This window comes from Suncus etruscus, chromosome 5 (genome assembly GCF_024139225.1).
Source record: "Suncus etruscus isolate mSunEtr1 chromosome 5, mSunEtr1.pri.cur, whole genome shotgun sequence".
NCBI classification, from domain to species: Eukaryota; Metazoa; Chordata; class Mammalia; order Eulipotyphla; family Soricidae; genus Suncus; species Suncus etruscus.
Window position 1 is genome coordinate 22050774 of NC_064852.1, and position 25689 is coordinate 22076462.

At 46.9% G+C, this 25689-nt stretch overlaps 1 protein-coding gene across 1 annotated transcript; it reads right to left on the reverse strand.

Annotated features, from left to right (window-relative positions):
- Positions 1–251: 251 nt before the first annotated feature.
- On the reverse strand, positions 252–9789 carry COPS8 (COP9 signalosome subunit 8). The gene is made up of 8 exons (XM_049773715.1): positions 9621–9789; positions 8648–8718; positions 6520–6568; positions 4858–4990; positions 2580–2687; positions 2264–2326; positions 1367–1414; positions 252–908 (listed from the first exon to the last, which is right to left on the reverse strand). Exons 1-8 carry the CDS (start codon positions 9696–9698, stop codon positions 829–831), a joined length of 630 nt encoding a protein of 209 aa, XP_049629672.1. The 5' UTR covers positions 9699–9789; the 3' UTR covers positions 252–828.
- Positions 9790–25689: the final 15900 nt, after the last annotated feature.

The following is a 25689-nucleotide window of genomic DNA, read 5'->3' on the forward strand; positions in this document are numbered from 1 at the left end:
AGGAAAGAACCCAGGGCCTCAGCTGTGCCCTGCACCTTGTGAAGCTCTGTCCAGTGAATGTCCTCCCTGTGGACATACACATCAGGGGACCACACAGCAGGGCAGCGAGCCTTCTTCTGAACAACCCAGACTTGTGCCCGCACCACTGGCCTTTTCTACATGATTATGAGATTGGAGGTCAGGGAGAGGGTGAAAAAGCCGAGTGTGTCCAAGGAAATGCACTTTCTAGAAACCTGCTCAGAGGAAGCTGGTGAAGAATTTAATTAAATATTTATTGAACAAATGCAGAATGAACGAACCAGGTCTGAGCTGAAGAGACGCAGCCAAGAGTGCCAGAGATGAGGACAGACTCACAGGACATGCCTGCTCGGTACTGCCCAAGGCCTACCGTTCCTGCTGGCACCACGGGATGTCCAGGGGCACTGCACCAGCACCCCATACCCTGGCTCCACCTTCTAAAGGGCAGTGGTTGCTCGGGCAACAGGTTCTGGGCCCCGAACATACGGCAACTTGGTATGGGTGAGCCCCATAACCTGAGCATGGAGCGCTCAGGTCTGCTGGGGGGGCAGGTAGTGTGTTGGGGCACAGGCACCCTGCTTGCAGGCCCAGGAGGGGCTTGCTGTGAACATGCCCGGCCACATCTGGGTGCAGGGTACAAAATGAGAAGTTTCAACAATGGTGAGCATCATGTGGAGGACAAAATATATATAATATACTTTATATTATATACGCGTTTCATCTTGGACTCGCAGGGGATGGAGGACTCCGTCTGTCTGTCCAGTACAGTGAAAATAAACTTTACATCTCTGTCGTTGATGGCCTGGTGGGTCAGTTCTCCAGGAAAGCTACGTAGTCGGTCAGCCGGGCCAACTGCTGCTCGTTGGGGATGGGTGGGACTGGGGAGGGCTCTGTGGAAAGGGAGAGACCCAGGGTGTCAGGCAGCACCAACCCCTTGCCAGGTAATGTGGTCATGGCCCAGCCTTGCCATAGAGCCCCGAGCCTATTACCAGCAAACCATTTTCTTTGCTGGAAGCCAGGCGTGACTGTTACTGAGTCAAACTCAGTGGAGCTCCTTTGGGAAACGGCCCGCTCAGCATTAGGGCCACGGAATCCCAGGATTTCTGGTGCCAGATGCTGGCAATGGCAGACACTAAAGCGTCCATAAAGAACCTCCAAACTAATGGGCACTCGTCTCTGTGGCCTGGTACATGCATCATGCAGGGGACAGGGGGGCAGGCGGGCAGGCAGCTGAGGCTGAGCCAGCTTCTCTCACACCCGGAGGTCAGCCTTGCAGGGTGAGTACATGTCCAATGAGGAACTGAGACTGGGCAGGAAAGCAGTTTGTAAGGATGCTGCACTCACGTACCTGACAAGGAGATAAGCCTGCTGAAGGACATGTCCAGGGCGCCTGAAGCTAGAGAGGGAGAAACCATGTGTCATATGTGCTTGCCAAAGCCAAACTTAAACCCGCAGGGGTACACACACATACCCACACAAAGGTGCCCCTAAGACATGCATCAGATATCTCTTTCTGACCAGGACACTTGTGCCCCTGCTACCACTGGACATTAGCTGTGCTGCAGTGATGCAGGGTCCAGCCACCCTTTGGCACCTTCCTGATGGGTCTACTGACAAGGGGCCTGGGTGCAAGAGGATGGTGAAAGGAAGAGGGAAGACTGCCCAGAGAACTGCACTGGGCAGGGGGCTGGCACGTTGTAGTTAGGATGAGGCACAAGCCTCTGTGGGGGACCCCTGAAGTAGGTCCAGGGAAGGCTGTTCAGGACACTGTCTCACGTGTATCACACTGGTGGGGGTGGGGTCTCTCCTGACACCCTCTAGGGCCCACAGCACTTTGAAGGCATGTTTGGGTTGTTGGGGGACAATGAGTGACTTTTCCTGAAAAGAGGGTGCTGAACCTCCAAGGACCCTACACATTTCAGAGTCTCTTTCATAGTCACTGCCCATCCCCTGTGGCTGCGCAGTTAGAAGTGAGGGGGGTAGGGATAGGTTCACCCCAGGCTGCCACGTGGGTGTGGCACCAACAGCGGCCTCCTTTCAGTCATCTCTAGCTGGAGCCCAACATGCAGTCGAAATTCAGTTGTAAGAAGGGGGATAAGGCCCCTGTAGATTTATACGTTTCCTTAGAGAGCTTTCAACCCCACCAGCTGAATTCCGGTGTCTATGCACCTGCTCTGTCCATGGAGGGCGGAACTCACGGTTCCATTGGCACAGGAGATTTGAGGGGGAAACTGGCGCCACCTACCGGGCTTCTTGGGCATAACCATCCTGGTAGTGGAGTCGGCCTGCCATCCTTGCTCCAGTATTCCTGAAGGAAGAGAAGGGAAGTGGGTGAGGGTTCCCAGGAAACAGGGCATGGCCTACGCTGTCTTCCAAGGGAGACCCAGACAACCAATAGTGGGCACCATGCCCTCCAATATGGTCCCACTGACCATGCAGTAACCAGTCTGGGACAGAGGGGTGACCATGATCTCTGAGAACTGTTGTCATGTAGGGGTACTGGAGGATGGCAGCCCTCCAACCTTCCTCACTCCCATGCCCGTGCTTCCCTCTGGACTCACCTTTCACAGCCTCTTCCACGGGCATCCCTACGAAGGCAGCGAAGTCATCGGCGATGATGGATGTGTAGGCCTGTGAGACCAGGGCAAAGGCGCGGCTCCGCGTGGCATCTACCAGGCAGATGCCCCATTAGAGCCCTGACAGCAGCCCTGATGGTTAGGGCAGGCGGATCACACAGAATGGAGCTGGGGCTTAATTTCCGTCATCTCCTCACAGACGGGTAAAATGGGCAGAAACCACAGCCAGGGCGGGGCTTCCCTCCAAGCTCAGGACCTGCCCTGAACAAGGCCCCACTATTGGGACCACCCTCTCCTTATGGAGCTCACCCTGGCTGGGTGCTTCCTGACCCTCTGGTCACCCCAAATACAGATTCTTGGAGCACCAAGTCGAGTACCAGTTTTACAGGTGCAGGCTAACAGGTAGCGGCCAGACCCTCTGTGAGGTCAGTGGGACCCCCTAGACAGGATGCACACAGCCAGGCCCAGCTTCAGCCCAATATCCTCCTGCACCTCGGCACCACCAGCTGGTGCTCCCTCAATCAACAAGCTGCATAGCACCACAGGCCCACAGGCCAGAACCTTACCCCGCACCCCTAGGCCCCGCAGCCCCATGTTCCTCCTGATCTCTCCGTATAGCACCTCAAGAACCCTGGGTTAGCCATGGCTGGCGTTCTGGATACCACCTACCTGTATGTGAGCCACAGATGCCCCCAAAACACTGTCACCCCCACAAGAGGGCAGCCATGGGGCCTCTCCCCATCTCCTCTCTTACCTCTCTGGGTACTGGACTGTCCTTTAGAAAAAGGGAAGGACACAAAGTATACCAGGTACCATCAATAATGCTCTGGTTACCAGGATAAGCAGAGCAGAGCATACAGGGACCTATGAGGCCAAGTGGCCTCATGTGACCTGCATCTGGGAGAGCAAGGACAGTGTGAAGACAGCTGTGGCTGCAGGGTTCCTTGACTACAGAACCACTGTAGCCCTATCCATCCCTGCAGGCCTCAGCTACAAATGGGCTGGATGGACACAAATAAACCAGTAGGAAGGAGGGGTCAGATGGTGACCGCTCGGACATGCAAACATATCTGGGTCACAGCTGTATAATGCAGCGACCTGACACTGGCACCACACAGGGTCCCCCAGTTCCATCAGGAGTGATCTCTGAGCACTGTCAGGCATTGTACAAGCCCTATGTCCCAGAAAAGCAAAACCAACCAGTTTAGATTTGAGTGGATCTATTCTGACACCCAGTATAGACAAGAGTCTATCCAAATACCCAAGTTTGTCTGACACTCCCCCAGGCTGTACCCAAAAAGGACAGAACTGAGGCGTGTGGTTGGGCCTAGCCACGGCTCAGGTATCGTCATCTGTGGAATATCCCTAAGCCAGAGCTTTATGGACCTCTGGGGCTACCCAAGACACTTCAAAGGCAAGGCTGTGGTGGGAAGCGACGGAGACCTTGCTTGGAGCCCAGTGAGAGTCCACACCTCACACATTGGGCCTGGTGTGGAGAGGAGTAGAGCCCTGGGATTCTTGGTAAGACTCAGATCATTCACACCCACTACAGGCTCCTCTGAGGCACAGACTTGGGCAGTGCAGGCAGTGCTGGCTGAGGGGGAGCTTGGCATAGTGCCCCTACACTCACAGGTGGCCCTTAAGGGTCTGTATAAGTGCCACCAAGACAGAGGGGAGGGGCTTGTCCAGTGCTGGTCCCAAACACACAGCCACATCCTCCCTGAAATCTACTCTGTGACCATGCCACTGCAGCAAGTCACTCCAGACCAAGAGCTGACTTTCCCAAAGCCAGACAGGCTCCTGTGCTCAGCAGCCTGGGAATAGGACTGAGGGTCCTTTGATGTGTTTCAAGTCAACAAAATCAAGCCCAAAAAGTAGTTCCAGAATCGCTGAGAGTCCTTGGGCAGGAAACAAGAATAACTGGCCGAGGAATAAGAGGAGCCCGGCAGGAGGGATCGGAGGAACTCTGCCTGACACTTCCATCTTCCACAGCAAGGATGTGTATCTCTGCCACCAGAGCCTAACTTCAGCAGTGGGAACCCCAGAAATTGGGCCCACCCCTCAAAGGCTGCTAGCCAGCCCAGACAATCTCTCCTCTGGCCCTAAGTTTGAGTGGCTCTGATAAATCAACCATGTGCCTGCTATTCTCTGCACCCCTGGAAGATGGGAAGGCCCCAGCTCAGAGAAGCAGGGCTATAGATCCCTTCAGCTTCCACACACCCTGGTACCCTCCACACTGCAGACCCCAGCTTAAAGACATCACCTCTCAGCGCGTCCATGATGGGCTGTACCGCCTCGGACCACTGATGTGCACTGATGGTGGTGTAGATGCCTGGGAAATCCCTCTGCCAGATCCTCTGTCCCACTGACCAGATTCCTCCGAGCTCCGAGTTCGCCTGCAGGGAAACCACCACCCTTGAGATGACAGGACATGACATGATGCGACATGACAAGGGGTGCCAGGGCCAGCAGCTTTCCCACAGACTTGTCATGTGTTAAATGGATCCTAAATGTGCAAATTATGACATAAACCTCTTTATATACTTGAGGTATGAGAAACTAAGGCATGAGAAAGTGTGTGAAATGCCTCAGATGTGAGTTGGGCAATCACCCGAGACAATGGAATTGCAGACAAGGTATTCCACAGTGCATTTAATATTATTAACAAAGCCATATCCACAGAGCACACTTGACTGTTATGACAAATACAGCAGCAAGACAATAGAGACTGTCAAACCAGGACACTAAATAGGTGACAAGGGCTCAGGCCCACACCATGGCAATGGCAGAACTACATCATTTAGGTTTGGTATAATCTTTGGAAACAAAGAATAAAAACACTAACTTAAACTGCTAATATCAATAAATAGATTTAACAAATAGATGGCAACAATTCTATGACTCTTTAAACACAAGATTATATTAACAAAAATGTGAAATAAGTCTGACATTATCTCCATAACAGAAATGGAAACCGTAGGGGCCAGAGCAGTGGTGCAAGAGGTAGGGTGTTTGCCTTGCACAAGGTAGCCTAGGACGGGCCGAGGTTCGATCCCCCAGTGTCCCATATGGTCCCTCAAGCCAGGGGCAATTTTTGAATGCATAGCCAGGAGTAACCCGAGCTTCACCAGACGTGGCCCCAAAACAAAAACAAAAAAAGAAATGGAAACCCTAATGGATCAAGTAAAATAAGAAATTTACTTCAGCCCACCTTGGAAGAGAAGCTATGAGTTTGTTTCATCATCTCTTCTAGATGGATCCCTGATTCCATATAGAATAGAGTATCTGTAATCCTTGGGAGCTAAAAAAACAAAGCTAAAATACAACATAGCCTTTCTACAAGCACTTTTAAGGAATACTGGCTTCAAAAGAAGTATCACTGGGAGCTGGAGTGATAGTGCTGTAGGGAGGTTATTGCATACAACCAATTTGGGTTCGTTCGATTCCCAGCATCCCACAGGATCAACTCCTGACTGCAGAGCCAGGAGAATGTGATCCAAAAAAAGAGCATGAAAACATTATTGGTGAAACAGGTAACAAAGTCTTGGCCTCGACAGGCTAAGCTATTACCTGGGAAAGAAGCACTGCAAGAAGAGTCTCAAGGACTCTGATCAGTGGAACAGGGCTAATTCTTTTAGCCCTGAGACCTATTTCTTTATTTCCCCCTGGGAAGAGGGACACATACAACAGCACTCAGGGGTTACTCCTGGCGTGCTTGGGGAAACATATGGGATGCTGGGGATTTAACCTGGGTTGGCTGCATAAAAGGCAAACGCCCTACCTGCTGTGCTATCACTCCAGCCCCTAAAACTTCAACTGGTTCAGTTATGACTGAGCCATTTCTGTGAGTCACACAGTAAGTTAGACTTTAAAATGTGACATCCACCACCCTGTTGACGCCACCACATCTTGGAAGAATACTTACAGATTTTATGGCAGACGGTATTCTTTTCCACAGGTATCTTGCATTATTCCTAATGAATATCCCCAAGAAAAATAATTGTGTCAGTAACCGTTAAAGAATTTAAGACTACATTATAAACATACACATATGTTTTAAATAGATCCCAGAATAGAGGGCAAATTTAATTTTATAAGAATTATTCCAGGGAAAGTATTTTTTTTCAAAGACTATATTAAACTCCTTTTAAAAAAAATAACCAAAGTTAATGTTTTTGCTATCTTTTTGTTTACAAGATATTTAAAAAAATTAATGAAGCAGAACTTAAATTAGGACAAATTTAATTAATGGTGCAAATATTAAATTAGTACATGAAAACAACTAAGACTTAAATAGAACTTCCCAAGTCCTATTTCTTTTCTATTTTTTTAAGTTTTCTATTTTTTTTTTTTTTTTTTGGTTTTTGGGCCACACCCGGTGATGCTCAGGGGTTACTCCTGGCTATGCGCTCAGAAGTCGCTCCTGGCTTGGGGGACCATATGGGACGCCGGGGGATCGAACCGTGGTCTGTCGAAGGCTAGCACAGGCAAGGCATGCACCTTACCTCTAGCGCCACCGCCCAGCCCCAAGTCCTATTTCTTATGGATAAGAATCAGCATATACAAAGTAGATACCATGATTGGAACTTGATAGTTCCCATGTACATGCATCTACATGCATACACACTGCACACCCTCCTCCACCCCTCCACCTGGCTTCAGAACCCACACTCTGTTAAAAGTACTTTAAGAGTTTGGAAGCTCAGGGGCCGGAGAGATAGCATGGAGGTAAGGCGTTTGCCTCTCATGCAGGAGGTCATCGGTTCGAATCCCGGCGTCCCATATGGTCCTCCCGTGCCTGCCAGGAGCAATTTCTGAGCCTGGAGCCAGGAATAACCCCTGAGCACTGCCGGGTGTGACCCAAAAACCACAAAAAAAAAAAAAAAAAAAAAAAAAGAGTTTGGAAGCTCAAATTAAAACAAACAGCTTCTTACAAAAGCTTCATGTCAGTCTCTTTAGAGCTATACAAAAAATAAATTCAAAACATCTCAAGCTAGAATGGTAGTACAGTGTGTAGGGTGCACGTCTTACACTTGGCCAACCCATAGGTTTCCCTGAGTGAAGTGATCCCTGAACAGAGCCAGGAGTAACCCCTGAGCACAGCGAAGGTGTGGCCTCAAAGCAAGCAAACAAACAAAACCTACAAATCTAGAAAAAAACAAATTTCAAACAACAGTATGAGTAATCAGTGTTAGGCCAGAGAATTACTCCCTTGTTGTTCTTTTTTTTGTTTTTGTTTTTGTTTTTTATTTTTGGGGGGCCACACTTGATGACACTCAGGGGTTACTTCTGGCTATGCGCTTAGCTCCTGGCTTGGGGGACCATATTGGACACCGGGGGGATTGAACCAAGGTCTGTCCTAGGTCAGCCGTATACAAGACAAACACCCAACTACTGTGCTACCGCTCCGGCCCCTATTTTATTTTTTTAATGAACATGAAGTATGAATCATTAAAAGGGAAAAAAATTTTCATGATAGCTGATATACACCACGTGTAAATTTCTGTTAGCTCTCAGCCTTTCAGTATTTTTTTTCTGCCTACTGATTCCATTTGAAGTTAAACAGAGGCACATTTCTGTTGTCATCACAAACAGCGCACATGCGCGCGCGCGCGCGCGCGTGTGTGTGTGTGTGTGTGTGAGCGTGCATGTTGTTAAGGTCTATGGAAAGCAAATACTTAAATAGCAGTTCAATTCTACATCGCAATTCAACATGAAACGATGCAAAAGAAGCTAAACCACAAAGAGAGAAGAGGGGGGAGAGAGAGGGAGAGAGAGAGGGGGGGGGAGAGAGAGAGAGAGAAAGAGAGAGAGAGAGAGAGAGAGAGAGAGAGAGAGAGAGAGAGAGAGAGAGAGAGAGAAGGAGAGAGAGTGTGTAAGGCCCATGGAAAGCAAACAGTTAAATTAACAGTTCAATTCTACACCGCAATCCAACACAACACAGATGCCAAAGAAGCTAAACCACAAACACAGGTCCCCGTATCCTTTTCCTTCTGTGACTCAATACAAGGATCATTTCTGAGCCACCCCACCCCACTCCCGTACTTACTTACATGTCATTATGAAGTAGATACAAAGCCAGAAGCTGGCTGTACACCGGGGGCGTGGCGACCCCTCCGGGAGCCTAGAAGAACAAAAATAAAGAGAAAAGTTGCCTTTAGTGTCCATTTAAGTCTCTCGAAAAGTTGGGGTGGTGTCTACAAAGCAGATGGCATGTCCCAGGGCTCATATTTACAGGGCTGGGTTAAGAGAAGCACCAAAAAAGCTAAAAGCTGAGCATTGGGGACGAAGTTAGGTCTATCTTCAGCTTCAAGTCTCTCCCTCCGGGCCCCAAGAAGTTGACGTGTACGTGTGTGTGTGTGTGTGTGTGTGTGTGTGTGTGTGTGTGTGAAACCCAGTTCTCCAAGACATTCCCACTGCTAAGCAAGAGAGATGGGGGCAATGGGGGTGTGTGTGTGTGTGTGCTTTATTTTACACACAGCCAAGCCTGATTCAATCCCCAATTCTCCTAATAGGATTCCCACAACCCCTCCTGCAGTAATCCCTGACCGAGTCCCACCAAGTGAGGCCCACTGAGGTCCCCCCCCAAAAGGTCCAAAAGCACGTGGCAACCAGCTTCCCAAAGCACTGCAGGTGCCAGCCCAATCGCTATCTATCACAAGTCCATGCATGCCCCAAGCATGGAGGGATGAAGAGGAAGGAAAACGTCGCAGCCACCAAGTCCTGTCGTTGTGCATCCAAAAAAAAACCTCTCGTTCTTTGGAGACACCAACGCAGCAGCTCTGCTGGGACTCCCGAAGCCGGTGGAGAAGACAGCCAGGCGCTCCCCAGGACTCCCCAAGTCCCCGATGCAGTCCGGGAAGCGAAGGCGGGTGACAGGACGGTGCAGGGGCGCTTCTCAGGGGGACCCCGAAAGCCAAAGTCACCCCTTTCCCCGCGGGGTGCCGGGCCCAGCGCCAGGAGGGTCCCGGCCACAAAGCGCGCGCGGGGCCGGCCCCGTGATCCCGGGCCCCCTTGCCGGCTCACCTCGAGCTCCTGGTTCTCGCACTGATCCAGCAACTTTTTGAAACTAAAGGCACTTTCCGCCATCACCGCCACGGGCATCTTCCCGGCCGCCGCCGCCGTTGCCGCCGCTGTGCTGCGCCCAACGACAGCCAGACCCCTGGACCGTACCCCTGCCGCGGCGTCGCGCCGCGATGACGCAAAACGGCCGCCGAGCCCACGCACCGGCGCGCCTCTTCCGTCACTTCCGGCGCGTCTCTGACGTCAGGACGGAAAAGGAAAGGAACGTTTCTCCACTCTGGCCTGCACTCTCGATGCTCTGGAGGACCGGCTCTTGTTGGGAAGGCCAAGAAAATGCATGGGCCTGTTTCAGGCTCGTTGGTACCGTAGTTTCTACTTTCAGGCCCACACTCGATTTTTGAACCTCTCCGTAGAAATCAGATCCCCAGACTGCTCTAAGCGCACAAGATACCTTCTTTGCAGTGTCCAAGGTCAAATCCCATGTTTTTTTTTCTGCTGGCTCAGCCTCTCCAGTCTTCTTGGATGACTGCAGGAACAAAACATTCTTGGATGCACGGCATGCATAGCATGAGCCTTAGTGCTACCTACATGTGACACCCCCCCACACACACACACACAGAGCATGTGTTCCTTGAAAATAGAATACACCCTTGTTCAGAAAATGGGACCCTGATTTGCTCTTGAAGCTCATGTTCTCTTTGAACCCTTATCTTGCTCATCTCTAGAAATCTTTGCTTGCTTGATTTCTACTCTGGAGCAGCCCATATTCTCTATTAAGCTCGAACTTCTCTCTTACCCCTCATACCTTTCTAAGTAAACGTCAATAAAAAAAAAAAAAACTATCTTGCTAGGAAGGAAGGAGGGAAGAAATGAGGGAGGGAGGGAGGAAAGAAAAAAACTTGAGACTCCCAACCAGCAAAGGTCATGGAAAGATGTAGTGTCTCAACTCTCAAAGCTTTGTTTTTGTTTTTAGTCTTTACTAGTCTAAGCAAAGATGTAAACTTTTTAGTTTTGTTTTAGGGCTGTGAGTGATGCTTCTCAGGATTTACTCCTGGCTCAGTCTGCCTTCAGGGATCACTCATAGAGGGGTTTTTAGGAGACTAGATGGAGTGCCGAGAATTTAATCCATGTCTCATAGACAGAAACACACATACATTCTCTTCTTGGCAGAACCAGGCTATATGTTCATACATCTAACCCAACTCTTAGTGTCCTTAGTTTTATGCAGTATCTCTCCTAAGCTTTCTGTTAATTGGGGAAAGTCTGAAAGGAACAGAACTGTCCTTTGCTGCTGTGTCATCTAGGGCAGCATTTTTCAACCCTGTGCTGTGGCACACTAGTGTACCGTAAGATATTGTCTGGTGTGCCGTGGGAAAAATTCCAATTCCATCCATAACGTGGCTTTGGCTCACAAATAGACCAATCATAATAAAAACACTTTATTATTTCATAATTAAGTAATTATAAAATAATTTGTTTATTTGATTCCTATTCAAGAGAATTACTTTATATATAGTCAATATAGGCACAGAGTTAAAATTTTTTTTAACATTTTCTAATGGTGGTGTGCCTTGTGATTTTTTTTTTCATGAAAAAGTGTGCCTTTGCACAAAAAGGTTGAAAAACACTGATCTAGGGTTTTTAAGAAACACAAGAATGGCAAGGATAAGATTCTCTCCAAATTGAGAGAACTGAGGCTTCAAGAAACTAGGCCAGACTCCATGAGAAAACTTTGTTGAAAATGGCAGGTTGCCTCTGCAAATGATCTGGGAGATCTCCTTATATAGGCTATGGTGCAGTAGATAAAGGGGAAGGGGGACTCTTGCACAACCAGCTCATTGATATTGAAAAAGGTGGGATGCAACTCACCATCTATTATTTGCAGGATTCCATAAATAGTGAAGCTTTTTCACTAGCCAGTCCTGCTTTACAAACACCATCCCTGCCACTTATATATTTGAAGTGAATTCTGATTCCAAGGGATAATGGGCCCTGGGACCCATCCAAATCTGTTGGTTCAATGATAAAGTCACAGGATGCCTTGTACTACTTTGAGTCTTGGGAGCTCTGCCAATTGGTATCCTTCTAGATTCCTTGCAGGGAGGTTTTTCAGCCCCTGCAGGAGATTGGTCCTCATCATGCATGGTTATACACACTGTGGATTTCTTTGCTCTCACCCTCAGATGCTTTTTATTATGCCAGTGAGCTCCACTTATCAAACACAAGTTCAAAAATGGTTATTAGGAATTTTAAACAGGGCACACATGTAACAGAGTGATGGAGCATAGATATTGCATTCCTGAGACCCTATGATTCCAGGCACCAAACAGAAAGTTTTTCAATACAGTGCTAATTTTTTCCTGACTCTATTGCATAATTAGCACTATTTTCCACTAGATATCATGGTGTTTAGCAATACTCAGGGAGATGAGAGACTAGAAAGGTTAAAATGACTAGAAAGGTTCCCCAAGAACAGGACAGCTCACCAAAATCTAGTGTATTGAGAGAATTTGAAGAAGCTACAATATTTTATTAATCTCAAAAATAATTTCTGGAGATGAGAGAATCTGGGACCACTGACATGGCTCTAAGGCAGGGGTGGCGAACAGGATTTTTACCCTCACTCAAAATGGCAAAATGCAGTATGTGTTTAATATATTATTGTTAAAATTATATGCTTTTGTGTGAGTGTTAGTCTGTTTTGGCAGGTCACTGCGTGGTGTGGCTCTCTGGCTCTCACAGTTTAAAATTTTGGCTCTTTGTGTCGAACTTGTTCGCCACCCCTGCTCTAAGGAGTGGATCCAGCAGATGTGGAGTGAAGAAAGATTCCACAGGTTTCAGCCTCACATTTGGTTATTGACAAAGGAAATTTGAAGACTTCAGTAGGGGCATCGGGCAAGCACATGAACTTCATGATCAAACACAGGGCTGGGAAATCCCAGCGACAGTAAAGGGCAGTTACTATTAGAGACATTGAAGGACTGAAAGGAACAGTGAGGGAAGGGCTGTGAGGCGCTGTGTCTTAAGTTTGTATTCCTTGGTATCTCCATAGTAGTACTGCCTGGGCCACTGGTTTTATACCCTGAGATATTCTATAAGCAGGGCAAGGGGGTCAAACCTGGAGTTTGGGGTACTTGTACCAGCTCTAGGCCATCTCCTATGTTTTGTCTTCCTTGCCCCATCTCCCCTGATTTGTCTCCCCCTTTCTTCCTGCCCCATCTCCTCTGCCTGCCTCCCCTGACTCATCTCTCTGATATTTCCTACCCCTGTCCTGGCCCCACATGGCCTTGTAAGAAAGAGAATTCCAGGGCCCTTCCGAGCTTTGCTTCTTCATCTGTATTGGACCCCCACATGTATTATGTAATTGGAGTTAGGGTTTGTGATACATCTTAAAAATGGGTTTTAAAGCAAATTTCCTGGAGCTGGGTCTAAGCTATTTTGAGTTCTTGCACCAAACAGTGAATCCTGGACCCATTTGGGTTAGAATTGCCAGAAGACCCTGGGCCTCCTAAACACTGCTTGGAAAACTCTCAACATAGTAATAATGAAACATGGGTTTCATCAGTAAATGTTTATTTGTGTTTCTGTTTCCAGTACCCAGATCTCTAGAGTTGTGGATGGAACATTCTAGAATCCTGCTTTAGTGCATTTCTCCCACTTTGTCCCTAGAGTGACATTTCCCCAACTTCCTGTAGTTTCTGGAACTGCCCAGCAGTCCCTCAGGTCCATACTGAGGCCCCATTTACCCTAAATCCAATGGTACCTCCTGGACTATTTGGGGAAACTGTGACCATGGTGTTGGCTGAAAACCCCTATTTTGGAAAAATCCCTGTGTGGTTCTTCCCAAGATTAGGTACTGGGCTCTTAGGCTTGACATCTTGGTCATTGAGGAGGGAGGAAGAGCTAGAAGGATGTAGGGGGTGGAGTCATAAACAGCAAGCTGGGGATACCCTTGTGGACGTGGAGAACCTGTGTGGCGGTGGGGGACATGACTGGGACTGACTCCCTGAAATTTGATGTGATTGCCAGATTGTGCCCTGCATGCTCCTATTTACCCCCCAACTTCACAGCTGCTGGGGCTTGGACGTGAGATGAGACACAGCAGGTGCAGCCAGCAGAGGCCTCGGAGATTGGTGCTGGGCAGCTAGGATGCACCTGGGCCTTGAGGAGATGAAGGCTGAAGGGAAGGGGCCAGAGCTGAAGTGTTCAGGAAACTCCCAACCTCTGATCCAGATGTGTGGTCACAGGGCCTCCTTCTAAGCCATGCTCAGAGGAAAGACAGTGAGAGAGGACCTGGGTTTCTCATCTGTCTCCTGTGGAATTCACTGGAAAAACAGAAATGAGAATAAATGAAATGACTTTAGCAGCTGGCAGTGGAAACTCAAAATACAAAACCAGTGCATTTCAGGTGATAGTACATTGGAGAAGGCATTTGCCTTGCTGAGTTCAATCACCAGCACCCTCACAGAGTCCCTCAAGTAACCGCAGGAGTGATCCCTGAGCACAGTAAAAAAATAACCCTGAGCACTTCTGGGTGTGGCCTCCAAACAAAACAAAACAAAACAAACAAAAACCCCAGTGCATTTCAGCACAATAGTAAAGAACACTGGAATTCAGAAAATCTTCCTCTGCCTTTGAGCCTTATAGGTACCTGGAAATGCATGTGAGACCAGCTGCATTGTCGTTTTGGAGATCGAATCTCACTCATTCCAGAGCCTGGACCAATGCAGGGAGGTAATTGTTCATTGTATGAAAATAGCCAGAGGACAGGTAGGCCGCCTGGCTCTTCATATGCACACTAAGTTTGAAGGCACCTTGGATGGCATTGAAGAAGGAACATTTTAGGTGAGCTCCCAGAGGGGCGATCTTAAATATTTCCACCATGTGGCGCTGTTGCACCACGCAGAGTTTTTCCCCAGTGAATGATGAGAAATGGGTCTTATTTCTCTGTCTCATTTTCAGCTCAGGGCAGCTCATTCCTTCTCCCGCAAAGGACTTTGCAAGGCCAGAACCTGGATCCCATTTCTGCTTCCCTCCCTCTCTCCTTATCTCCCTCCCTCTCTCCTTATCTCCCTCCCTCCCCCCTCTTTCTTCTCTCTCTTTCTCTCTTTCCTTCCTTCCTTCCTTCCTTCCTTCCTTCCTTCCTTCCTTCCTTCCTTCCTTCCTTCCTTCCTTCCTTCCTTCCTTCCTTCCTTCCTTCCCTCCTCCTTCCTTCACTCCCTCCCTCCCTCCATCCCTCCTTCTCTCTTCTCTTCTTTCTTCTTTCTTTCTTTCTTTCTTTCTTTCTTTCTTTCTTTCTTTCTTTCTTTCTTTCTTTCTTCTTTCTTTCTTTCTTTTTCTTTCTTCTTCTTTCTCTCTCCTCTCTCTTTCTTTCTTTCTTTCTTTCTTTCTTTCTTTCTTTCTTTCTTTCTTTCTTTCTTCTTTCTCTTCTTTTCTTTCTTTCTTTCTTTCTTTCTTTCCTTTCTTTCTTTCTTTCTTTCTTTCTTTCTTTCTTTCTTTCTTTCTTTCTTTCTCTCTTTCTTTCTCTTCTCTTTCTTTCTCTCTCTCTTTCTCTCTCTTTCTTTCTCTCTCTCTTCTTTCTTTCTTTCTTCTTTCTCTTCTTTCTTTCTTTCTTTCTTTCTTTCTTTCTTTCTTCCCTTCTTTCTTTTCTTTCTTTCTTTCTTTCTTTCCTTTCTTTCTCTTTCTTTCTTTCTTTCTTTCTTTCTTCTTTCTTTCTTTCTTCTTTCTTTCCTTTCTTTCTTTCTTTCTTTCTTTCTTTCTTTCTTTCTTTCTTTCTTTTTCTTCCCTCCCTCCCTCCCTCCCCTCCCCTCCCTCCCCTCCCTTCCTTCCTTCCTTCTTTCTTTCTTTCTTTCTTTCTTTCTTTCTTTCTTTCTTTCTTTCTTTCTTTCTTCTTTCTTTCTTTCTTCTTTCTTTCTTTTCTTTCTTTCTTTCTTCTCTTCCTTCTCTTTCTTTTCTTTCTTTCTTTCTTTCTTTCTTTCTTTCTTTCTTTCTTCTTTCTTCTTTCTTTCTTTCTTTCTTTCTTTCTTTCTTTCTTTCTTTCTTTCTTTCTTCTTTCTTTCTCTTTCTTTCTCTTCTTTCTTTTCTTTCTTTCTTTCTTTCTTTCTTTCTTTCTTTCTTTCTTTCTTTCTTTCTTTCTTTCTTTCTTTCTTTCTTTCTTTCTTTCTTTCTTTCTTTCTTTCTTTCTTTCTTTCTTTCTTTCTTTCTTTCTTTCTTTCTTTCTTTCTTTCTTTCTTCTCTCTTCCCAGGTACCTTGCATCTGTTTCTAACTCTCTAACTCTCCCAGGCACCTGGGCTCTCTCTGGGCTCCTCCGGAGATGATCCAAGCCCAGGAGGTTCATCAGGTCACTAAAGCACAGCTCAGATCCTTTTGCCAAGATTCCAGGACACAGAGTGGGTCTATTTAACCCTTTGCCCCATTCAGCTCAGCCAACTTCCCTGTGCTGAGTGTCAGTAACAAGGGCTCAAGTCTTGGGTTTAGCAAGACAGTGCCAATGTCCTGTCAAGGAGTTTGGCACCAGGAACAGAACTTTAGTAGACTGCAGGCATGGCTGAAGTAGCTCTTAATGGCTCTGCATTAAATGGCTTACTTCTACCATTTCTTGCAAACATCAGTTTTGGGGAGAAAGCAGGAGATGACACATCCTTACAGGTGCCAGGTAAGTGATCTAGAGTCCATCTACCCATTGCTCCATGATTTCAGCCACTGGTACAGAGGTTTCTGGAAGCCAGTATCCCCCTCATGTGTTCAACCTTTGTGATTCCAGAGCCAGAACAGAGTTTCTGAAAGTCTCTCTGACTCTGACACCCCTTTCAATGCTGAACTGTCCCCATAGGAACTCCTTTGTCTGCTCCCCCTTCTCTAAGCTGTGCCCCCCACATCACTAGCAGCAGCTCTGTATTGGATCAGAAATGAACACGTAAGAAATGGGATGTATGAGTTGTAAAGGGGATTGATGAACAGGAGAGTCCCACATCCCCTAGGGCCACCAGAAGCTGCACCGACACCTAGATTGACAACAGCCAAATGAGTCAGAGCAAATCCCAAGTGGAGTCTACCTGTGCCCAGCAGATGAGGTTGTAGGTTCAGAACTATAACTGGAAAATCAAGGGCCCTGAAGAAGGGCCTGGGAGTCACACAGAGAAAGGGACCCTCATGTGACAAGGAGAGTGGCTTTACCTTTACAGGTTTCTACATTTACAGGTAGAATGGTAAATCTTGGGGCCAGAGGAATGGGGAGGGTGATTGCCTTAGACATGGCTGACCCAGATTCAATCACCAGCATCACATATGGTTCCTGGAGTGATCCCTGAGTAAAGAGCTAGGAATAAGCCCTGTGCACCTCCAGGTGTGGCCCCAAAATAAACAAAATAAAGCAAAATGATGAGTGCTGGTCAAGGACTGGTTCAAGGACACACCCGGGGGATTTTTCCGGGGAACCTTCTAGCTGCTTCCCCTTGGGCAGCTGAGGGAGGACACTCACATCCTTGACTCAAACCATCTCTTTCTCTTTTCTGAGTAGGGGAAGGGCCCAGGATATGGTGGGTGCATGAGTTCTTCCAGATTTTCTGTTCTCCCAAGTTCCCTGTCCTAAGAGTTGTGACTCCACCAAAATCTCCCATCTCTCATTGATTCTTGTGGGAGAGACTTCATAAAATGGTGGACCCCACAGTACATGCCTGCTTCTTAGAGAAAGCATAGTAGCACTTCTATTCTGACCCCAAATCCAGGTTATGCAAAAAAGGAAGCAAAGAACAGAAGACAGATGGAGGCCCCTCTGAGAATGAAAACACAGTCCACTCAAGGACTTTCATCACACTCCCCACCCCACCACACATGGAAGAGACCCTGGCCTTGAGCAGTGGACACTGCTGAGATGACAGACAGGGGTGAAACTAGTCTGTAAGTGCAATTTAGTACCCCCCCCCAGGTCTTGGAACCCATCAGGGAAACACAGGAACATGGGACAGAGAAGCTGAAGTCCAGCTTTGTGTTTGCAAGTGAACTAAGTCACCATGTCCTAGAGCCCCTCATGACACAGGTCCTGGTGCTGCCTCAGCTGTGGGAAGATGGGGGTGTAAGTCCCTTAAGAAGAGCAGAAAGGGGCAGGAGTGAATGATTGCGTAGCCATGAGGGCACTTGCCTCGCATGTGATTGACTTGGGTTCAATCCCTGACTTCTCATATGTACCACCAGGGGTGGTCCCTGAGTATAGAGCCAGGAGCAACCCCTGAGCATTTCAGGTGTGCCTTCCCACAAAAATCACAGGTCAAATAGGGTGTTGAGATATCCTGGGATATGGGTGCCATGTCCAATGGGGGAAATCATCCCTACCTCAGATGATCAGAATCATATACAGCAGGGGGTCAACATTGTGCCCAGAGAGAAGACCAGCTCCACCTTGGCGGCATTTCCATTTTCTGGCCATCACCCTATTAACAATAGACTAGAAAGCAAGAGACACATTTCAACACCGAATATTTACTTAATCAAATAGCCTCACTGTATCCTGTCACTCACACCCTTTCCCACCAGATCTTTGATGCCTGGCACAGTTCTCCAGGTAAGGCTGACTTTGAATGAGTAAGACTTGATCTGTGTCTGAATTTCATACACTCGCGAAAAGGAGAGGGAGGGTCACATACTTGGTGACTCAAAAGTGCTCCCAATTCCCCCCGGAACTCGTGGCAGTGCCAGTCAGATACATTGTCATCATTTGCAGAGTCCTGGTTGGTGGATCCAGATGGCAGAAGTGTGACATGTACCATTGTTTTTACAAAGAGTGAGCTGATGGAACAAAAGAAAAGTTCCAAAACCTGCTCATTGTGCCCTCTGTGTGTGGGACCACTACAACCACCCAGCAGTGCTCACAGGAAAATGAGGGAGCTCTCAGGACTGCACTCCATGATGTTCATGATGACATGCAGTACTGGAAATGGAATCATGGTCAGGCCATGCAAGGCAGGGGTCCTAACTGCCCTCTTGAGCCACTCTCAACACACCTGCCCTTGGCATCTGCTCCTTCTCACCTTGAACTCACCTTGCAGAAGAACCAGCCTTTATTGGCTATGGAAAAATCTTGAGAGAAGCAATGACTGGGTGGCTCTTGACTTGGGCTGTCTGACTGCATAAATGTTTTATTAAAATATGTTAATTTTGGGTCACACTTAGCTGTGCTCAGGGTTTACTCATGGTGAGGCTCGGGGACATTAGGTGCTGCTGGGGATCAAACCCTCGCCATTTGCTTTCAAGGCAAGTGCCTTAACCCCTGTACTCTGGCTCCAAAGTGTTTTTTTCTTTTTTCTTTTGCAATGTTAGGAGTATTTTTTCATTTCATTTTATTTTATTTTTTAATTTTGAGATATACCCAGCGGTGCTTAAGCTCACTTTTGGCTCTGTGGTCAGCGATCATTCCTGGTAGAACTTCAAGTTCTTTCAGGACTTTAATATTCCTGTAAAAGTCTGGATGTGCCAAAGGCTTGTGCCCAGTCAGAGTCATCTTGTCTGAGCACTGGTTGTACTCTGACCTTTGTATATTTTTGACTGGAAATCACTGAGTGAAGGGGACGCTGGGTAGGGGCCCTGGCACAGGAAATGACTTAATCTCTCACACACTGCATCCAGACAGCTGCCTCTTGAAGGACTTGAGCTGGGCGATGGCACCTCATCTCTGTGAGCCTCTTGGCTTTAAAAGCTGCTGATAGTGGAGATGAATCCAGGAAACAGGAGGTTTTGTCTGCTCTGGGCAGGTGGCTTCGTCCTCTGCTATAGTTGGAAAGAAATGGGAACCATTGTCAATGGCTCCTCTGATTCCAGATGCACACATGTGCATGTGCACATGCAATTGCATGTGGGTGCTCATACTTATGAACACGTATGCACCTACACATGTGTGCATATGTTCTTGAGCATGTAACTTCATGTGTGTGCATGTATCTCTGAGTTTGTGGGTGCCTGAGTATATGTGTGCATGCGTGTATGAGCATACTGTGTGTGCATGCATGTAATTGTGTGTGCATGCATTTTTTCACATGTGCCTGGGTCTGAGTGGTTTGTGCATGTCTATACATGATAATCACCTGTGAAATTGTGGCTCTGGAGGAATTGGGTTTCAGGAGCTAATCCCATTAGTAAACCCTGTAGCAATCCAGTACATAATGTAATACCCGACCCCTCCAAACTCTCAATATCCCCCCAGAATTCTAAGGGGACAGTGATGCTCTGGATTTCCTTCCTGGCTGGTCTGTGAGTCCTCTGAGGGACTGAAAGGTGGAGGGACCCTAATCAAAGCTCATTCTTACCTCTCCAAATCAATGCCCCACACTGCTTTTCTGATTGCTTGTGGGGGACAAGTATATGTTTGAGGTTCTTTGATCTTAGACATCAATCAAGGTCTGAGCTCATTATCAGGACTGGGGTGCATAGCCCCAGTCTGGGGTTTTATTCCTGACATCTTCAGTCCCCCTGCCTTCATCTTCCCTGCACAGTCTTAGACACCTCTGATCTCTCGCTCTCCTAACTACTTCCCTTCCTAATTCTCAGTTTTGCTTACAATGAGCCATGAGCCTTTTGAAAAGGCCCCTCTTCTTCCCAGGGGCTTCTCGAACCACAGGAAGTGCTGGGGCGACTCTGCAGAACTCCATGTTGCCTCTGTCGCCTGCTGCTCACAGACGGCTGCGGCTTTGCACATAAACACACAGCAGGCCCGGTTCATGTGAACTGTAATAATAAATGCTGCATAACTAGGGACCAAATATCATTTGAGACACAGCTCAACAACAAAGAGAGAGTTGTCGCTCATCTGAAAATCACATTTAACTGGGCATCTGGATTTAATTTTGAAAATGCCTTCTAGAATAGCCCCTCTCACTCCTTCCCTGCTCTGCTCTACTTCACAGACACTCCAGCTCCCCCAAAGCCTGAGAAGCAGCAGGAGAAAGGAAACAGTGGGAAGGGCACTTGCCTTACACATGGCCACTCCAGGTTTTATCCCTACCACTGTGAATGATCCCCCAAACCCTATCAAGAGTAATTTCTGAGAACTGCCAGGTGTATCCCCAAACCAAAGAAGCAAAACACACAAACCAACAAACCCTTAACAACCCAAATCCCCAAAGCGCAGGAGAACTAAGATAGATCTTTTTTCTCTTCTTGGGGTCTCGGCAACTCCTGATGTTCTCCGAGGGTACAGCTCCATGTAATGTGCCTGACACAGGCACAGTGGCCCCAAGTGGTTGGACCCAGGTCCCTGTGCTCCTCCTCCCTGTGTACTTCTGCTCCCAGCCTGCTCGGATCAGTTCCCACATTTTGGACCTATATGGTTTATTTCTTTGCCATCCCAGCATTTCTGTCTTCCTGATGACACCTGGACCAACAGGCAGAGCCTTCCCCTTCCCTGTCCTCTAGTGTCCTGAGCTGGGACAGAAGGTGTACCCGAGCACTACCTAACCTTTGCTGAGCACCGAGGAGAGAGAAGTACTCACAGGCTCCTCTGTCTGCCAGATGGCACCACTCATCACTCCCAGGGATCTGGAGGTTGCAGAAAGTACCCAGCAGCCCTGCAGGCACTGGCCACTGAACATCTTCGAATTTAGATCCAGAAATCTCCCCAGGGTTGTGCCAATCAGATCACTAGATGAAACTCATATATATATTTCAGATATATCACTCAGGGGTTACTCCTGGCTATGTTCTCAGAAATCGCCCCTGGCTTGGGGGACCATAGGGGATGCTGGGGGATCGAACTGCAGTCTGTCCTAGGTTAGTGCGTGCAAGGCATATACCCTACTGCCTGTGCCACCACTCCAGCCTCGAAACTCATATTTTAACCAGTGTAAAATATATCTCCACTGTTTGTAAGATCACCCCCATGCACTGCACTTCCACCCATGGCTGACAGGTCTAAAGAAGTGGTAGCGACAAAGAATTAATAAACCAAGCTAGTCAGGAAAAAAATCTTGGGAGTCTGTAGCATTTCCTGCTCTCTGCCCCCAAAGCCAGAACTGTTTTTCTTTTATTCAACCCAGTACAAAATACAACCAGGTGGGGCAGGGTGGAGTAAGTTTCAGGTGGGCTTTTACATATCAAAAGAAGAGCTTTGTGGAAAAGAAGAAGATAGGGGAACACCTTTGTTTTGAGTTAATTGCTGGTGCTATTTTACAAACCAGGAATCAAATGGAAGAGTCTATCTGGGAGCTCTCTGTGGAGAAACTAGAAGTTTCTTTAGATTTAGTGCAGAATCAGAAACATGCCAGGGAGTGGCCAGGCTTGGGCTCAGGGGCTGGACCTCCAGTGAGCTGCCATCATGCTTCACGGAGACTCTGAAAATGGGTTTAAAGGAAGTCAAAATATTGCAAAGCAAACCAGGAAGAGCAGGGGTCTATATACCATGTGTGAGGCCTGGGTTTCATCCCTGCCACTGAAGAACCAAAAAAAAAAAAAATTAGGAAATGCTCAGAGAAGCATATTTTAAACTCCTCAGTTGGCCCTTGTGCCTCTAATCCCCAGAAGTCCACCCTCTGCCCCTATTTGATATAATTCTTTCCTGGAGTCCCAAGCCCACCTCTTTCTTTTTTTGGTTAACATGAAGCTCTCCATTCATTTTTTAAGGGAAGTGCCACACTTCCCCACAGGGGTCAGAGTCTCTTGGTCTCACCCGCCCTCCCCAACAATTCATTCATCCATCTTAATATGGAAGCCTGGATCTGGAATTAATAGATAACAGCACATATATGCTGATGGAAACTCAGAAAATCCTACTTAAGAATTCTGAGGATGGTTCTGCAACTCTCCCCACATCCGGATAGATTCCCAGCTCCCAGCACTTGATCTCCTTGAAAAGTAGAAAGAGGCATATGCACATACGTGCACAGTTACGTTCATCTCATGGAGCAGTGACTTCTGGGCATGGTCAAGACTGTATGTACCAAAAGAGGCTTTCTTTTCTTTCCAGTAGGATATTTAAGACAAATCAATTAAGTCACCATGAGATAGAGTTAAAAAGTTGTTGATAGTAGAGTTTCCGTCATACAATGTTCCAACATCCATCCCTTCGTCAGTGCTCATTTCCTTCCACTAATGTCCACAGTTACCCTCCCATCACCCCAACCCCACCCTCAGCCTTCCTCTATGACAGACACTTCCTATTTTTTTTTCTTTTTGGGCCACACCCAGTAACGCTCAGGGAATACTCCTGGCTATGCGCTCAGAAATGGCTCCTGGCTTGGAGAACCATATGGGACACCAGGGGATCGAACTGAGGTCCATCCTAGGTCAGCGTGTGCAAGGCAAACACCCTTCTGCTTGCACCACTGCTCTGGCCCTGGGAGACACTTTCTTCTCTCTCTCTCTCTCTCTCTCTCTCTCTCTCTCTCTCTCTCTCTCTCTCTCTGCCTGTCTCTCTGTCTCTGTCTCTGTCTCTCTCTCTCACACACACACACACACACACACTTTTCTTCCCCCTTTTTCTTTGTAGGCACCGTTGTTTACAATACTATTATTGAAGACATATTATGAATATCACTTTAATTCCTTTCACTTTCTACTTTTTCTCCAAAGTGATCATTTCCAACTATTATTGACAACGTGTTCTAAAGGGATGTGTTTGCACAATATACTTAGAGCTCTGCTTACGTGCTCAAAAACATGTCCAGCAGTTGCTCAGAACACAAAGCTCTGCAGAACCTTCTACTCAGGGAACCTTCCTTCTCAGAGCGACCTTAAACCCCGGGAATCAACCTCTGAGCTTTTTAATTATGCAAATGTGAGCAAAGGCCAGGGAACCCCAAAGGCAAAGGATGATCTATGTTTGACAGCAGAAGCTTCTATTAGCCATTGCAAAAGGTACTTTAAATTATGAAATAATTAGGAGATACCAGAAAAAAGAGTTCATAAATATCTTTCTAGTCAACCATCAGACTTTTAAGTCATGCTAATATCTTCCCATTTTTACAAGTTTATTTCATATTTGTTTTTATTTAAAAAATAAATATTGCATATGATTTCAACTCCTTTTTACTTCTTGTTGGCCCTGATTTCAACTCCTTTTTATTTCTTGTTGGCTCTGTTCCTATACTCTGTCCCTCTAAACAGCATCTTTTAGAAGATGACCTAGGATTTTTTCTATTTACACCTTTACCCTTTTGTTTCTGTTTGCTTGTTTATAAAAGCCCCATACAAAAATAATTTGCTTTTTCAAACTTTATAAATGACTTCGCACCCAGGACATTGTAGCTCACATCTGATTTAGAGAAAATAAACAAATCCCAAAAAACTCAAAGCTGAGTCTCAAGACTGAGGTTAATGTGTAGAAATATAATTATGAATAAAGCTCATTTGGGAACATTTCCTACCAGCTGTGTTGGCTTCCAAGCAGGCACTAGGGGACTGGACCGTTCTTCTGCCAGAGGCCCAGTTTTCCTGCCTTGGAGGAGGCTGCATTTTTAGATGTCTCCTTTGCCAAGGAAGGATTTGCTTAGAGGATGAGAGGAGGCAGTACCTACAGACAAGCCGGTACTAGGGCTACCCCCCACCCCAGAGTTTGGCTCCAGATGCTGGACATGTGGTGGATATGTACAAAGTCAAGCTCCCAAGGATGAGGAGTGAAGTACAATAGGATAGGATTGACAGTCTTGCTGAAGAGGATATCACTAAGTTAGAAGCATCAATAGAAACAACCAGACATGAAAGTTATGGGTTCAAAAAGAAAATAATCCCAAGGGTCATTGAGATAGTGTAGTGGGTAAGGCACTATACTGTACACAGCTGAACCTAATATGATCCCTGAGCTTGAGCCAGGAGCTCAATCCCTCAGCACAGAAGGAAAGTGCTCATCTCTAAGGAGCCCAATCCAGTTCCATGGAGCACCTCCAGGTGTCAGGAAAAATAGCTGTACAAATAACAGACAATTACCACATCTGATGAAAACAATAAATGCACAGACTCAAGAAAAAAAAAGCACAAATGAATGAAGAGAAATCTGTCGATACCCATAACTGACATTCAAATGTGTGATAGAGAGGAATTGTGAACAAGGTTGGGCAAACTGACCAGAGGAGCATCTTGAAGTGGAAGCAGAAGGAGAGAACAAGATGAAGAACAAGAAGAGGAGGAACAAAAGGAGAAGGAACAGGAACAAGAGGAGTGGGAAGAGGAGGAGGAGGAAGAGGAAGAGGAGGAAGAGGAGCAGGAGGAGCAGCAGAAGGAGAATACATTGGCACCAATGTATGCTGGAGAAACAGAGAGAGTGAGGAGACATAGAGGCCAAGCTCGGATGCTCAGGAGGAAAAAGATGCCAATATGGCCTCTACCCAGAGCCATTCTCCCTCAGAAGACACAGGGTAAGTGCTTCCATCTTCATTACTAAGCTGGCTGACTTATTTTCCTCCCGATGCCCCAGCAGAGAAGCACAGAGAAGTTGACTGGAGCAAAGCTTGGCTTTCTGCAGGTTCTGGAGACCACGAGTTGGGGTGAAGGTGTAGTTCTGTTGGATTCCCTCTAAGTGGATGAGAATCTTAGGGGGATCCTCTGTCATTGCACATGTTGGTCTCCTTGTGACCTCCTTGGATTCCTTCTATGCATTTGTATCTAAATTTCCTCATCTGGGGATACCAAACAAAGTGGACCAGACCCTAATGGTCTCATTTAGCCATGGTCCTTTCAGCAAAGACCTGATCCCCAAAGAGAACTCCATTGTGAGGTGTTAGAGTTTAGGATTAAGCTTGACTCTCAAGGAAATAATCTCAGCCTGTTGGGCTAAGCTCTGATAACCAATCAAGTTTTCAACATAGGGACCAAGTGTCAGACTTGACTTTGATCCAGTGTCCATTGCACAGAGGGTTTCTCCCAATACCCTCCCGTTCTTGAACACTGAGACAGACTCCAGTCTATATATGCAGAGGTGAGGCCCTGGGTATACAAATCTTGGTTTATTAATTTAGTTGATCAGAATTAAGTGGGTTCTGATATTTTCCCTTTCCATGGTGGATTTTAACTCTCATTCTTCTAATTTAGGCACACAGGTAAAATGGGGGCTCTGGAAGCCTGAGTTCCCATTATTGATTCCAATAAAAGAAC